The sequence below is a fragment of the Vulpes lagopus genome, chromosome 21 (assembly GCF_018345385.1).
Source record: "Vulpes lagopus strain Blue_001 chromosome 21, ASM1834538v1, whole genome shotgun sequence".
Classification (NCBI taxonomy): Eukaryota; Metazoa; Chordata; class Mammalia; order Carnivora; family Canidae; genus Vulpes; species Vulpes lagopus.
Window position 1 is genome coordinate 37,259,707 of NC_054844.1, and position 17,486 is coordinate 37,277,192.

General features: G+C 34.8%; 1 protein-coding gene across 1 annotated transcript in view; it reads left to right on the plus strand.

Moving 5' to 3' along the window:
- Positions 1–17,486, plus strand: part of ARID2 (AT-rich interaction domain 2) — a 164,703-nt gene that overhangs the window by 114,389 nt on the left and 32,828 nt on the right. Inside the window, exons 15-16 of the mRNA XM_041735582.1 lie at positions 45–2,908; positions 10,929–11,077. Coding sequence (XP_041591516.1) covers positions 45–2,908; positions 10,929–11,077 — 3,013 coding nt within the window. The remainder of the gene's footprint in view (positions 1–44; positions 2,909–10,928; positions 11,078–17,486) is intronic.

Consider the following 17,486-nt stretch of genomic DNA (forward strand, 5'->3'; position numbering starts at 1 on the left):
CAGTCCTTTCCTTATGAATTTTGACTTTTCCCTCATATTTTCAGGAATCCCTCATGGACCACAAACTGTAGGAAACCATTTTCAGAGGACTTCTGTTACCAACCAGTCTTCAAATTTGACTGCAACACAAATGTCTTTTCCAGTACAAGGTGTTCATACTGTGGCACAGACTGTTTCCAGAATTCCACCAAATCCTGCAGTTCATACCCACCAGCAGCAAAATGCTCCAGTGACTGTCATTCAAAATAAAGCTCCAATTCCTTGTGAAGTTGTTAAGGCTACAGTAATCCAGAATTCTATATCCCAGACAGCAGTTCCTGTTAGCATTGCTGTGGGAGGTGGAGCTGCTCAGAATTCTGTGGTTCAGAATCACAGTACAGGGCCACAACCTGTTACGGTTGTAAATTCCCAGACATTGCTTCATCATCCATCTGTAATTCCACAACAGTCTCCATTACACACAGTGGTACCAGGACAGATACCTTCCGGCACTCCTGTTACAGTAATTCAACAAGCTGTCCCACAGAGTCATATATTTGGCAGAGTACAGAACATACCAGCATGTACTTCTTCAGTATCACAGGGTCAACAGTTAATCACCACATCACCCCAACCTGTGCAAACTTCATCTCAACAGACGTCAGCTGGTAGCCAGCCGCAAGACACTGTTATCATAGCACCTTCACAGTATGTAACAACTTCTGCATCCAATATTGTCTCAGCAACTTCAGTACAGAATTTTCAGGTAGCTACGGGACAAATGGTTACCATTGCTGGTGTCCCAAGTCCACAACCCTCAAGGGTAGGGTTTCAGAACATTGCACCAAAACCTCTCCCTTCTCAGCAAGTTTCATCAACGGTGGTACAACAGCCCATTCAACAACCACAGCAGCCAACCCAACAGAGTGTAGTGATTGTAAGCCAGCCAGCTCAACAAGGTCAGACTTATGCACCAGCCATTCACCAAATTGTTCTTGCTAATCCAGCAGCTCTTCCAGCTGGTCAGACAGTTCAGTTAACTGGGCAACCAAACATAACTCCATCTTCCTCACCATCACCTGTCCCAGTTACTAATAACCAAGTCCCTACTGCCATGTCATCATCTTCCACCCCTCAATCACAGGGACCACCTCCTACCGTCAGTCAGATGCTATCTGTGAAAAGGCAGCAACAGCAGCAGCATTCACCAGCACCCTCACCGCAACAGGTACAAGTACAGGTTCAGCAGCCCCAACAAGTACAGATGCAAGTTCAGCCACAGCAAGCGAATGCAGGCGTTGGTCAGCCTGCTTCTGGTGAGTCAAGTCTGATAAAACAGTTGCTGCTTCCAAAGCGTGGCCCTTCGACACCGGGTGGTAAGCTAATTCTCCCAGCTCCACAGATTCCTCCCCCTAATAACGCGAGAGCTCCCAGCCCTCAGGTGGTATACCAGGTGGCCAATAACCAAGCAGCAGGTTTTGGAGTGCAGGGGCAGTCTTCAGCTCAGCAGCTGTTGGTTGGGCAGCAAAATGTTCAGTTGGTACAAAGTGCAATGCCACCCACAGGCGGAGTGCAAACTGTACCTATCTCGAACTTACAAATATTACCAGGCCCACTGATTTCAAACAGCCCAGCAACCATTTTCCAAGGGACTTCTGGCAACCAGGTAACCATAACAGTTGTGCCAAATACAAGTTTTGCAACTGCAACTGTGAGTCAGGGAAATGCAACTCAGCTCATTGCTCCAGCAGGAATTACCATGAGTGGGACGCAGGCAGGAGTTGGACTTCAGGTGCAAACGCTTCCAGCCACTCAGACATCTCCAGCTGGACAATCATCCTGTACTACTGCTACTCCCCCATTCAAAGGTGATAAGATAATTTGCCAAAAGGAGGAGGAAGCAAAAGAAGCAACAGGTTTACATGTTCACGAACGTAAAATTGAAGTAATGGAGAACCCGTCCTGCCGGCGAGGAACCACGAACACCAGCAATGGGGATACAAAGGAAAATGAAATGCAGGTGGGAAGTCTTTTAAATGGGAGAAAGTACAGTGACTCAAGTCTACCTCCTTCAAACTCAGGGAAAATTCAAAGTGAGGCTAATCAGTGCTCACTAATCAGTAATGGGCCATCGTTAGAATTAGGTGAGAATGGAACATCTGGAAAACAGAACTTAGAACAAATGGACATGCCGGATATCAAAAGTGATTTGAAAAAACCTCTAGTTAATGGAATCTGTGATTTTGATAAGGGAGATGGTTCTCATTTAAACAAAAACATTCCAAATCACAAAACTTCCAATCATGTAGGAAACGGTGAGATATCTCCAGTGGAACCACAAGGGACTTTAGATGCCACTCAGCAAGATACTGCCAAAGGTGATCAACTAGAAAGAATTTCTAATGGACCTATATTAACTTTGGGTGGTTCACCATCTGTAAGCAGTATACAAGAGGCTCCAAATGTGGTAACACAGCAGTTTAGTGGTACTGACTTGCCTAATGGACCTCTAGCTTCAAGTTTGAATTCAGATGTGCCTCAGCAACGCCCAAGTGTAGTTGTCTCACCACATTCTACAACCTCTGTTATACAGGGGCATCAAATCATAGCAGTTCCCCACTCAGGATCAAGAGTGTCCCATTCTCCTGCCCTATCATCTGACGTTCGGTCTACAAATGGCACAGCAGAATGCAAAACTGTAAAGAGGCCAGCAGAGGATAATGATAGGGAAACAGTCACAGGAATTCCAAATAAAGTAGGAGTTAGAATTGTTACAATCAGTGACCCCAACAATGCTGGCTGCAGTGCAACAATGGTTGCCGTGCCAGCAGGAGCAGATCCAAGCACGGTAGCTAAAGTAGCAATAGAAAGTGCTGTTCAGCAAAAGCAGCAGCATCCACCAACATACGTACAGAATGTGGTCCCACAGGTAAGTCATTCTGCTGTCAACGTTTCTCTTAAAAATTTTCCTACTTGTACATAGGATTTTAGGGGAATGTGCACTCTTGTTCTGTGTGTCATCCTGAAGAGTTAATTGTATTAACAGATGGTTTAAAGAATCTTTTTGAACTTAAGGATGTGGTTTAAAGACTCTTGAATTTTGTTATAGACCCAAATTAGTAATTTTGTAGACCCAGGATAGAGGAGCACGTGCTAATCTGACATCTTCTGGAGAGTCTTTTTAAATGTAAGTTAGTCTCCTTTGGGGAAAAAAAAAAAAAAGAAGTTTCCTTTGGTTGGGGGGGGGATATACTAAAAGCACTTCAAAAGGGAGATCCTGTATTTGATTTTGACATGGGTATGTTTTTGTGGCTCTTTTCACCGTTCTTTTGTAAAAAAAAAAAAAAATGGATCCCATAAGTTTATTAAGTGTTTTCTTATTATATTTATATATTGACTTAGTTGCCTTTATTCTTTAAAAAGTATTATAATTTCAATTTCTTTCAGCTATACTGATATTCTTGCTTTTGTGTTTCTTACTCCTTTGCCCTACTATCATGTTTCTGCCATCACCTCTTTAATAATCTACCGTCCAATCACTGTTGTACCATTGAGTAAAAAAAGTATTTTCTAGGATCAGTTCTACTGAATTGAGGGTTCGTTCTCCCTGTAAAAATTTTAAGATCTTGTGTACTGTTTCCACTGAAACTAAGGGTTTGCTTAACAGTTGTCTTTCACCTAATTTCCTGGATTACTTTTTCTTCATTCTCTTTCCTAAGTACTACATAGCCAGAACCTTCTGTGACTATTACTAACTCTGCCAGCACTCCTCTGACATGAGTTTCTTCTGTCTGCTCTTGGTGTTTACAGCAGATCTATGGTGGCCATTGTTGGCATTAATACCAAATCTGGGGATGGGGGTGCAGCAAAATGAAAGAACAGAACATCAGAACAGTTCGTCCACTGATGTGCATCCTTTTTCATATGAGTGGATAAAACTGGACGTTGCTGTCAGAGAGCATAATGAGATTTTAATTCATATGTTAATTACTGTATTGCTTAGATTTATTTTTATTGCAAGGTACCTAAATAGGTTGAGAATTTAGTTGATGTATACATGGCAATAGTTAATACTAAGTTTTAGCGAAAAATACTATACTCAAACTGCTACAAGTTGTTTTTCATTTATTAATAAACACACTAAAATATTTTTAATAGTGCAGTGGCTGGCATATAATAAGCATTCAGTAAGTTGGATTTTCATAGTTTTTCCTACATTTATAATTTCCCAGTTCATCTTGATTATGTTCCTGACTCTGTTTTTTCCTCTCAGATTCCCCTCATAATCCTAAATAGTTATAATAGACTAAGCCAAATGAGAGAAAAACTCCATTACTGTGAAATTAGGAATCCCCATTTTTTTGTGTGTCCTTAATCTTCCAGTGTGATTATATTCAATAACTCTATGAGGTAAAAATTGTTATTACCGTTTTAGAGATGAAGCTCCAAGATGCAAAATAACTTATCCAAGATCACTAACAAATGTGAAGTGGTTCCAAGATTGAACCACTTGGGTGTGTGTCTGAAACAAAAATTCATCCTCTTAACCCATTTCTCCACTGTTTTAAAAGATTTCCTTGAAAAGTTCCTTTATTATATAACATACTGATTATTTGAATTATTATATTACAGAATGTAATATTAAATTACAATTTTAGGACATTAATGCTAAAACTTTTTCTTAACACACTGGACAGAATATGCATCAATTCAAGCCATAAAATCACTTCATTTTATTCCTAACCTGAAAAATGGGTTTTTCTGTATATTCTCCCAAGGAAGATAGTCTATTTAAAATAGCTACATTCTTCATTTTTAAAATTAGTATTTGATTGGCACGTAGAAGTTTAAAACTTTGCAAGGAAAAGGAAATAGCATGCACAGTATCTAGGAGAGTAAGGATTAAAAATCGAGGTTCATATGTGTGACACTTAGCTTGGTGACTGCTACATAGTTAGGTACTCACTCAGTAATATAGTACATACAGTACTATATAGTATAGTATATAGTAATAGCAGTACTGCTGTATTTTACCTTCATATATATGAGAATAAAGTGCCATAAAGGCTAAAAAAGATGAACTGTTCAAGATGGGATCATAAATTTCCTTTGAAAGGTCAGCTGTTGGGCCTTTTTAAGAGCCTGCTAATAGGAAATCATTTCCATTGTTACCCAGATTCTTTAAATTTCTTTTATGTAGACCTTGGTTTAACACCATTTTATTCACTATTTGAATTGGTACCTTAAAAGGGTAGAGGAAACAGAGGATTTTAAATGTGAATTTTCAGCCAAACCTTGTTATTTCCACCATTTCAAGGGTTCTGGCGATATTAAGGAGGCACCTGAACCCCAAGAAGGGACTTTGAGACTTGCAGAATGTTCAGGGCTGGAAAGACTGCAGGGAAATGTCCCTGCTGAGAATGGCCAACAGGTAATCCTTCCTAATACCATTGTTACTTCGTGTTTCTTTTTTCAGTTTTATTCCCTTTAACTCCCATTAATCAGCTATATTAATTTCATTATTTAAAAAATAGCAACCAAAAAGGAGAAAGATATGTGAAAGTAATTGATATAACCATAGATTTTGTGTTTAAGATTTAGCTGGATAGTTCATAGAAATACAAAATAAATTGTACCTGTTTCAAGGCAGATTTCTTTATTTGTAGCTGCTTATTTTTAATCTTGTATTTGCGAGTTATAGGATAACTATTTCTGAAAGCACTACCCTCTCCCACTATTCATGAATTGGTATCTTCTAGGGGCATCAAACTAGATTAATATATAAAAAATAAAAATGAGGGGCACCTGGGTGGCTCAGTCAGCTAAGCCTCTGCCTTTGGCTCGGGTCATGATCCCAAGGTCCTGGGATCAAGCCCCACATCTGCCTCCCTGTTTGGTGGAGAGTCTGCTGCTCCATCTCTCCCTGCTTATGCTTACTCTCTCTCTGTCAGATAATAAATAAAATTTTTGAAAAAAAAATGAATAAAAAAGAAAAATAATTATATTTACTGAAAGACTTGCCTTTTTCAGGAGCGTGTAAAACATATTGAACACAACTATAACTGTTAATCCCGTGATCTGAAGACATTCTGAATTCTTGTCCCTAAAAATAGTTTACTTAAGGATGTATTTAAGGTGTTTTATATATGCCTTCTCCTCAGTTCTGTGTCCTTCACTTAGGAATCATTGCTGATATGGTTTTGTGTGACACTGTATTTTAGTGTCTCTCTGGTCCCTTCCTTTCTTTGATGAAGAGTTTGAAATTACTCAGCCCATCAGAAAGCAGCTCTGTAGCCTCAAGGGGGCAGCATTTAGTCATAGCCAAAATCATTTTAGCAAGAGCCACAGGAATTATCATTTCAGTATTTTCTTAAGAGTACTACTGCTTAGTTTTGTAGAGTAGTAGCACATTGTAAAAATAAAAACTAAGAAGCATTACCACTAAACATAATTTTTTTGTTTGCATTTCAGTATGTTCCTATAAGCCAGGCTTGGTATGTATTGATTGCCTAGGTTTATACTTTATAAAAGTAAAAAACTTGGTAGTTTAAGAACATGAGGGAATGTTAGAGCAGAAAGACACCTAGAAAAAAAAAAAAGAAAGACACCTAGATATTATCTTGTCCCATACCCTCATTTTTAAGAATTAGAGTTACTTTTCCATGCTCACAGAGATCTCTTTTCCAATGATTTCTATAATTGTCTTAATTCTGTTCTCAAAATCTGCATTTAGACTAACCATAATCACTTACATCACATTTAGAGTAAATCTAATTATTGTTCCTTATAACTGTTTCAGAGTATCTTTCCTTATTTGCTTATGTTTTAGAATATACTTTCTCAGTTCCTTCAATTACATCTTGTGTCAGGGTGTCCGGTTTATTCATCATCCTATTTATCTCAGTCCATTTTATAAGTGGCTTTCAAAATCTGTAGCTAGAATTAAGCACAGTATTTCATTACTATCTAGTAAAGAATTTATTTTGAGAACAGATTATGAATTTGTATCTTTCTAACACAGATTGAAGTGTTTAAATTTTCATCTTTCTAAGGTTTTTAAAGTTTAATATTAAGAATGTAAGGATTAAAAAAAATGTAAGGATTTAAGAGCCTCAAATCCCAAGTCTTACATCAGGAAATATTACCACTATAGGGACACCTGAGTGGCACAGTTGGTTGAGCATCCCACTCTTGATTGCAGCTCAGGACATGATATCGGGGTGCTGGGATCAAGCCTCACAGTTGGGCTCTGTGCTGAGCAGGGAGTCTGCTTGAGGATTCTCTCCTCCTGCCCCTCCCTCTCTCCCTATCAAATAAATCTTAAAATATTATCACTATGATCTAGAATTTTTAGCCATAGTTTACTCTTGAAAAGATGATAGAGGAAAGCAAACTTAAAATTACCTTTTTTTTTTTTTAACAAAAAGAGCAGTAATAAAACTGCTGCGTTAACTTTTTTAACTAAAAAATTCTGCAATTTTACATTGCAGAATAAATCACACAGTTGTTTTGTATCCTTCATGTAATTTTTCTGGTCACTCACTGCCAGAGTTGTGGCTTTGATTTTCTGGTCACTCACTGCCGGAGTTGTGGCTTTGATTTGAAAAATAACTATACTGTTCAAAAAAAATAGCTTTTCCTCAATAGAGTAGATGATAGAGAATATTTTTCAAGAGAGATCATTCCAAAAACTTTGGCTTTGAAACTTACTTTTACATTTACATTTGAGTTAGGATTATGGCTAATGGCCTAGCAATTCATAGTAAATAATAAAATTAAGAAAAAAAGTAAGCTTACACATCCTAAAAAATGTATTTTTGCACTCTTGTGTAAAAGGCCTAATTCTATTGATGATTGAACAATTGATTGATTGGGGCGGGGCAGAGGGAGAGGGAAGGTGAGTCTTAAGACTCCAAGCTAAATACAGAGCCCATCACTGGGCTGGATTTCACCACCTTGAGATCATGATCTGAGCCAAAATCAAGAGATGGATATTTAGCCACAGAGGTGCCCCAGAAAAGGGCAGTTTTTTAATAACAAGAGGAATCCTAAAAATATTCACCCATACAGTTAAAGGAAATATGATTCTTAGAATTTCTCATTTGGTATATTTCTATAAATGCTTTAATTCTTGGGGCACCTAGGTGGCTCAGTTGGTTAATCATCTGCCTTCAGCTCAGGTCATGATCCCAGAGTCCTGGGATCGAGCCCCACATCAGGCTCCCTACTCAGTGGGGAGAGGGAGAGAGAGAAGCAGGCTCTCCCCATGCTTTCTCTCATTCTCTCTCTCATATAAATAAATTAAATCTTTTTTTTTTAAAGTACTTTTTTGGTTTCAGTGATAATATTTAGACCTATTCTTGTCATTTAATTTTTATTGTAAATTTTTTTCCAGCATATACAAAAGTAGAGCCAGTAAGTCATGTATTACTACCTAGCTTAAAATATTTATACCGTTTTGCCTTTTTAGTTTCATCTGTTCTTCACCACTATCATTTTTTTTTTCTTGGAGTACTTTAAAACAAACCTCAAACATTATTTCATTTTGCCAGTACATAAATCAGAATCGATTTCTCTAATAGTCAAAGTGAAGTACTTTTAAATATTTAAATCTGTCTCTATAATACCGAAGCACATCTAACAGAAATAGTAATGTTTTAATATTATTTGGCACCTAGTTCATGGTCAGTGTTCTCTAGTTGTCTTTAAGAAACGTGTTTTTTTTTTTTTTAACAACTTGCTCAAATTAAGATCCACAGGTTTTTTACATATTGCATTTGGTTAATATGTCTTTATTCATTCTTAATTTAACTTAGATTAGATTCAGTCATCCTTACCATATCTGTCATTAACATTTGGGGTCAAAATACCCTGTGATTCCTTGTTAAATTTTCTGTATGACAATAAATAAGAGTTCCACAATGGAAGAAAAAATTGGATAAAGATTTGTTAGCACTTAAGAAAGTAAAAATAAGCTTAACCTACAAATATATGACAAGATAGCCAATAAAATACCTAATTTAAATGGTAATAGTATGGGGAACCAGAAGGTTCATTGTGAGGGAATTTCTTGCCTCTAGCAAATTTACCCTTTAATTAAAATTCTGGGATATTTGTAACTTGTTACTCCCTAATATTTGTATTTGGCTGAAACTGATCTTCTTGGTTACTCTCCCTTATTAGAATTTCCTGGATTTTTAATGCAGTATTTTCATTTCAGGGAAGCAATTTGAGTAATTCTTTTGATAGACTAATTCTAATGTTACCTTCCATTCCTTTATCTTTGATCCCCTTTTCTTTCCGTCTGCTTTCTCAGCATTGGTTTTTATAGCTTTAAGGATTCCCTGGTGAATGACTGTCAGATCTGTGTTTCCAGCATTAACTTCTATTAATAGATATTTGTAGTTGTTGATCTGTCAGTGTTCCCAAAGCAAACTCATTACATTATCTTTCTTCCAAAGTATTGTTTCCCTTTTGGACTTCTCTATTTGGACTTCTAGCATAATAAAATAGGATCTCTTGCCATTTTTTGAGAATCTAGAACTAGGCTCTTCATCTGTAGTTTCTCTGCTCTTCCCACCATTCCTTAAGTTAGATTTCATTACTTAACAGTTTATATAGATGAGGAAACTGAGGAAAATAGGTTGGCCAAGGTCACATAACTAGTTTAAAAGGCAAATTGAAAGTTTGAGTGCTGATGTGTCAAGCCAGAAAGTCCACATCCTATCCATGATGCCTGTTTTCCACGCATGTATATACACGTGTATGTTTTCTCATTGTAAAATGTTAAGGGCGGAACCATATAATAGGAACAATTTCAATCACATCCCAAAAGTAGATGTTTTTTCTTAGACCTTAGAACTCAAAAGTTCTTATGACTTCATATTTTGAAACTTTTTTCCAGCATTTTATTCTTTTTTCATTTTTATTCTCTAGCCTGATATGTGTTTTGTGTTTTTTTCTAATTATTATGGCTTTTATCTGATGTTTGCAGCAATTTTTAGCTAGTTTTGCCCAACTATTTCCAATATTACCTTACAAGTGAACAAGTATATTTAGTATTTTCCCAAAGTGTAAATGTATTGCCATTAAGCAATGCTTTGAAAATGGCATGCTACCATTTATATATGAAAATTTCAATTTTATTTTTCCCTTTGTGATACATTATGAATAAAATCTAAGGTTCAAAGAAAATATTTTGCCTCAAATTGTTTTAAGCTCTATTATAATTATATATTTTTCAAAGGGATGAGTTATAGAAGAAGAAAACATAGCTCATATTTAAAAAACTTATGTATATAATTAGAATCCTTTTACTTGTATTGTCCATCAAAAGCTGTAACAGAACAACTTTGAAGTTGTTAAAATGGCTTAATATAAAATAACATTTAACAACATTGTACTTATGGTTACTTCATTTTTAACATCAGAAATTGTCTTTGCTTTTTACTATGTTTTATGTTGTATTCATTTAAAAATCTAAAAGGAAATCTATGCAAAGAAATAATTGCAGTTGACTTGTTCTTGTGCAGAATGTACGTAAGTAAATCAAGTGGGTGCATTTATAGATTTATTCCTTATTTTAATCCATAATTGTATTTCTGCCTAATTTTATCAATCTAAAAATTCTTAATTCTAAATAATGTATATTCTGTAGCAATAACAGTGTGATCTTGCCTTTGTTGTTCATATGAAATAAAAGAATCTGACTTCCTAGTTATTTTTATAAAAAGTTCTCTTTTTAGAGAATTGTTTTTAAAACGATCATTAAAACTACAGATGTAAAAAAAAAATAAAAAATAAAACTACAGATGTAAATTTTAGGTTAGAAGTGCATGAATATCGATGTAATCATATAATCGTCATTATAATCATTTTAAGCCTACACTATAAAATATGAATGTTTTTCAGTGTCACCTCACAAACTGCATGGTTGTATTTTTTCACAGAACACTCCTATGACGCCTTCACCAGCTGTGCAAGTGCAGAGCCAGCCTAACACTTCCCAGCCTTCTCCATTCAGTGCATCTAGTCAACAAGGGGATCCAGTGAGAAAACCTGGACACAACTTCATGTGTCTGTGGCAGTCTTGTAAAAAGTAAATGGCAATTTTATTTGATACACATAAATGTTCTTTTGTTCTTTATATTTGTCATCTATACTTCAATGAAAATTTTCTTTTGAAACCACTGAAGTCTTTGAGCAAAAATACTTTCTGTTAAGAGGGATGTTTATGTAGCTCCAGTGGCATTTAAACTAAGAAACTTATATAAATGGTAGACCTTCCTTACCTAATGGTAGGGGTAGGTTATTGGGGAATTTGTTTCAGTATTAGCTTTTAAAAAAGAAAATCAGCTAAGCATTTAGTTCCATATTTGTTTATGAAAAGAGATAGGTTTTATAAAGTGACTTGAAGTTGATGGCAGCCATAGAATTTCTCTATTGTAGCAATTTAAAGATAATGATCTGTTAGGAAGACTGACTTGTCTTAAATTTGAGTTTGGGTTGGACATCCCATGCAAATTATTTTTAAAGCTATGTCATCTCACAATTTAATATCTAAGATGATTAATGAGTAGAATTGAACTTCCTAAAACAGGGCTTTCTTACACTTGAAGAAATACTTGAGAATAATGTTGGTTAAAATAAGATAGTTCTTTTAACATTTCTCAACCATGACCCTTTGCTTTGTCACTTTTTAAAGGTCTAGGACGAAGGCACTTGTCTTAATAGACGTAATACCCTTCATTTTTTAGGTATCAAAGATTCCATTTCCCTCTGATAGCAGAAATTACCACATTCATTTAAAAATTATGCTTGCTATTCATAATCTTTATGATATACTACAGACATTGTACTTTACTGTAAACTTCATATGTGGGCTTTTTGTGGGACTGTGATTATCACTGTAGCCCAGGGATTATTAATAGTGTGCACAATTTCTTTGGACAGTGTTCATCAAACTTTAAATCTCAATCCAGTAAGGATATCATGAAATCATTTTGTCTGGTCTCTACCTGTGGGTTTTTGCTGATTTCATTTAGTTTTGTTTTTCCCAAGAAAAAAAAGGAATAAAACATACCAGATTCCATCATATTAGTAAGGGTAACTATTGTTTCCAGTTTTACATGTGTATAGTATAGGCATGTGTGTACGAGACTATAGTGTAAAATCTGTTTGTCAAAAGGTAGTTTACAAGTCAGTGTGTTAGGTGGTCTCTGATTATTTCTTTGATTTGTTTATTTTGACCGTCTTGTTTTGTTTATGTTATAATAATCTGAAACTTTTTCACCAATGTCAATTGTATTCTTTACTTTTTTCAGATTTTTTTTATCTTTCCATGCAAATGGAAGCTTATGGAGTAGGGGGGTCAACTAATACTGTTTGTTGACTAAAAAGTTTGAGAATAGCTACTTTAAATGAAGCACTTACAGTATTTCAAGAAAAAAAGTTGCTGAAAGAGCTGATGAGCCTAAATGCACAACCCAATTTCCCATCTTGCTAGTAGGATCAGTGCTACAAAATTTGATATGTGCCTCCTCTTTGGAAGTCTTTTTTGAATAAGACTCAGCAAGGCTTCCTTAGAGCTTGTCATTTTTTAAAGCCATTTTTAGATGCTGCAATAGTAATTCAGTTTGATTCTGCAAATATTTATTGAGCACCCTCTGGGAGGGTGTATGTGCTATGAGTTAGAAATAAAAAAGATCATTCTCAGCTTTTAGAGAAGCGCATCCAAAAACAAATTTATGGTATAAATAAGTGCTATAAAAAGATAGTTGGCAGCATAGCAGACAGTTAATGTAATGCTGGGGGTAGTTAGAAAAGTTTCACTACAGAGGCGCCTGGGTGGCTCAGCCCATTAAGCAGCTGACTCTTGCTCTCACCTCAGGTTGTGATCTTGTGGTCATGAGATTGGAGCCCTCTATCGGGCCTGCGCTTAGTGCAGAGTCTGCTTCAGATTCTCTGTCTCCCTCTCCCTCTTCCTTTGCTTCTTCTCTCTCTCTAAAATAAAATAAAATAAAATAAAATAATAAAATAAAATAAAATAAAATAAAATAAAATAAAATAAAATAAAATAAAATAAAATAAAATAAAATAAAATAAAATAAAATAAAATAAAATAAAATAATAAAATAAAATAAAATAAAATAAAATGGAATGGTTCACTACAGTCATTACTTTTGAATTGAGTCTTAAAGAATGTGTAGTGGTTTGTCTTGGAAAAATAATTTTGGTTAGAATAGCAAATACAGGAAATTATAGAAGGAGCTCAGAAGCCCAGGGATCTATGAGAAGTATAGGATACCAAGAGCAGAAGGGCATGAAGAGAATAATGACTTATATTATTCAGATTAAGTTTTAATTCCAAGTGGAAAATATATATCATTGCCATTGTTCACTAAAGGCTATATTCTAATTTTTTTTAAAATAACAAATCAATTTTTCTTTCTTGTTTCCATCAGATTTTAATTAAAATTATTTCCTTCACTGATACATTATTGTGAAATACTCCATATTTAAAGTTGAAATCACTTACCATGCACTCTTTTCCTTTCATGGAATTAAAAATGACTTTGGTTATACATTTAACCTCTTTTTCATTCTGTGGTACAACCATATTTTACATGGTGTTTTTGTATTTGTAATTCTTCTTTTCTTAATTTAATATATTCTTTTCATCCAGCCACTCACTCTTCAACACTGCACATCAATAATTGCTTTTTTTAGATTTATTTATTTACTTTAGAGAGAGAGAGAGAAAGAGTATGAGCAAGGAAAGGGGCAGGAGAGGGAGAGAGAATCCTTAAGCAGACTCTTCCCTGAGTGTGGAGCCCAACACAGAGCTTGATCTCATGACCTTGAAATCATGATCTGAGCTGAAATCAAGAGTTGATTGCTTAACCGACTGAGCCATTCAGGCGCCCTCAATAATTGCTTTTTAAGTCAGCAGGCATTTATCTCTAAAAAATGGGGACCCCAATCTACATAATTTGCACCCTTTGCAGAAAATAAGCCTTCAATATTGTGAGTTCTTCAAATATCCTTTCAGAATTTCCATTTCTTCACTTGTATTTTGTTTAGAGTTTGAAATGAAATCTAAGATTCAAACATTGCTTTTAGTTGAGAAGACTTTTAGGTTTCTTTTAACCTGTATATTGCCCTTTCATCTCTGTTAATCTTTTTTTAAGCTTTTGTTGATAAACACAGGTTATTTGCCCTTTAAGAACATCACAATCTGGATTTTACTGGTATCATTTGGCATGTTACTCCTGACCCTACAGCTAGTAAATTAGGTCCAGATGTTTGATCAGATTTTGATTTGAGTTTTATGAAGAGCATTTTAGAAGAGGCATTGAGTACTTCCATTAGGAGATATGTAATGTCTTGTGTCTTTATTTGTGATGTCAACAGCCACTGAAGATCATTGCCTACATCCATTATTTCATTAAGAGTTGTAAAATGTAAAAATTCCCCTCTTTATCAACTGTTTGATTTTTCTGAGGAATAAGAAGTTCCTAGAAAAGAAGCTAGATAGTTTATATATGATATCTCTTATTTACCAATTTTCAAAGTATTGTGTTACTTACTTGAATTCTTCACAGGTGTCCCATGAAGTTTAGATTTTGTGTTTGTTTTTCATATCATTGTAAGTGAACTTATGAATTTAAAAATATTTGAGGTATTTTAGTCCATTGCAATTGCTATTTCTTGATGTTCAGATTGCCTCATCTTTAGCTGGTAAAGATCTATTCATGCTGGTTCCCAGTTCCTTTGGTTGATCTTAAAATACGTGATCTTAATATGTCTTTGCCAGTTTCCTTGATGTCTGTTAGACAAAACGTTCCAGGCTTATCTTGTACATTTCCTGCCATACACATGGCATCAAATTTCTCCAAGGAGGTCTTTTAATGAATGGGAAATAGTATTTAGTCTAGGTTTGAAGGAGTATGCATTGCTTTTAAGTTGGTTAGTGTTCTAGACATTTTAGTAGACATACTAGAAAGACTAAAGATTTTTATTTCATGCTTAGACCTTCTAAACTCTTAGATCACATAATATACATTTTGTTGCTTTCCGCTACTTCAATTTTTTAACTTTCTGATCCATCTGTATTTTAGTTTCATGTATAAAGTGAAGCATGAAGATAGCTTTATTGTTTTCCAAATGGCTAACATATTGGTGCTTATCTTTCCCTTAGGTGTTTGAAATTCCACCCTTGATATATTAAATTCCTGTATGCTTTGTCTGTTTCTGGATTACTTATTATCCCACTGGTCTCTGTCCTTATTATACCATCACTTTAAATTTGGATATGGCAAGATCCCCCTCCAAATTTTTCTTTTTTCAGGGTGTTTCTTAATTTTTTTCAAGCACTTATACCAGGCACTATGCTAGATTTTGAAATGAGTGATTTATAAATTGGGCTTAGTACATATACAGATACTTATCCTTTCAAATGAACTTCAGAATGTTTCTAGAGATCAAAAAAAAAAAAAGCATGTTGGCATTTTTGTTGTAATTGCTTTTAATGAAATTTTTGGTAGTGTTTGTCTTATGGTAGTAAACATTGTTCCAGTGTTATTTCTTCCCTTAAAGGAAAAAGGTATCAGCTTATGGTATTATAGTCTTTTTTTACCCCAGTATAGCTTGAAAGTTTTCTTCACATACATTAATTGCAGAACTTATTGCTAGTTGTGCTTTTTATTTTTTTGTTGCTGTCATAAATTTTTACGACTTATACTATATTTTCAACTGTTTTTTTCTATATTAATACCTCTTATTTTGTCCTCTTGTCCAAGTATAATATCTTATGTTTCTAGAATAGTTATACAATAGTAGTGATAATATTCATCCTTATCTTTTTAAAAAAAAATAGTAGACTATTTTTTAGAGTCGTTTTAGATTTAGAGAAAAGTTGAGCAGATAGTGCAAAGTTCCCATATATTCCCTCTTCCTAACAGTTTCCCTAATATTAACATTCTGTATTAGTGTGATGCATATGTTACAATTGATGAGTAATATTTATACATTATCATAAGCTAAAATCTATAGTTTACATGAGGATTCACTCTGTGCTATAGTTGTGTGGATTTTGACAAAGTAAAATATCACATATTCATCTTTACAGTATTGTACAGAATAATTTCACCACCCTGAAAATGCCTTGTTTGATCTGTTCATCTATCTCTCTTCACTACCTCTCATCTTTCCCATGCCTCCATACCCCTAGCAACTACTGATTTTCTCTATAGTTGCCTTTGCCCAGAATATATAGTTGGAATCATACAGTATGTAGTTTTCAGACTTTTAAGACTGGTTTCTTCACTAAGAATATGAATTTAAGGTTCTGAGCTATGTCTTTTTGTGGCTTGATTACTCATTTCTTTTTATTGCTGAATAATAATTCTGTTGTATGGATGCATCCGTTTATCTATCAAAGGACATTTTGGTTCCTTCTAGTTTTTGGCAGTTAGGAAGTTACTATAAATATTTGTATGTAGTTTTGTTTTGTTTTGTTTTGTTTTTTCTAAGTAAGCTCTGTGCTCAACACAGGACTTTAACTTACAACCTTGAGATCAAGAGTCACATGCTCCACCATCTGAGCCGGCCAAGTGCTCTTGTATGGACATGATTTTTAACTCCTTTGGGCAGTTACCTAGGGTTACAATTTCTTGATTGTATGGCAAGACTATATTTAGCATTGTAAGAAACTGTCCAACTGTTTTTCAAAGTGGCTGTACTATTTTGTACTTTTCACCATCAATGAATGAATAAGAAGTTCCTGCTCCTGCACACCCTCACCACCATTCAGTATTATCAGTTTTTTAGATTTTAGCCATTCTAATAAATGTGCATTCACATCTATGTTATTTTCATTTGTATTTCCCTGATGACAAAAGATGTTGAACATCTTTTCATTTACTTATTTACCATCTGAATATCATCTTTGGTAGGGTATCCAGATTTAACCTATTTTTTAATTAGGACATTTGCTGAGTTTTTAGTAATATATAGGTGTTAGATTTTGTCATACCTGTTTTTTCTTTTTCTACAGCTATTCATATGATCATGATTTTCCTTCTTTAGCCTGTTGATGTGATGAATTATATAAATTAACTTGAATTATCCTTGCATAGCTGCAGTAAAGAAGTTAAATAAATATGCATATTTTTCAGCTTAGCCTAAGATATTTCTTTAGTATTCTTATATTTGGCCTTAGTGGTTCAGCAAAAGGCATACAAAAACACAGTGCATCCTTCATTTTTCATTGGTATGTAGTTTTTTTTAATGTTACTTAATAGATTTACTAATATTTTTCTTGAGGTTTTTTTTTTTCCCCAAAGTGAGCTCCACAGTACCACAGTATAGAGCCTAGTGCAGGGCTTGAACTCATGACCCTGAGGTCAAGACCTAAACTGAGATCAAGAGTCAGATGCTTAACTGACTAAGCCACCCAGATGTGCCACCCTTTGAGGATTTTTACACCTATGTTCATGAGAAATACT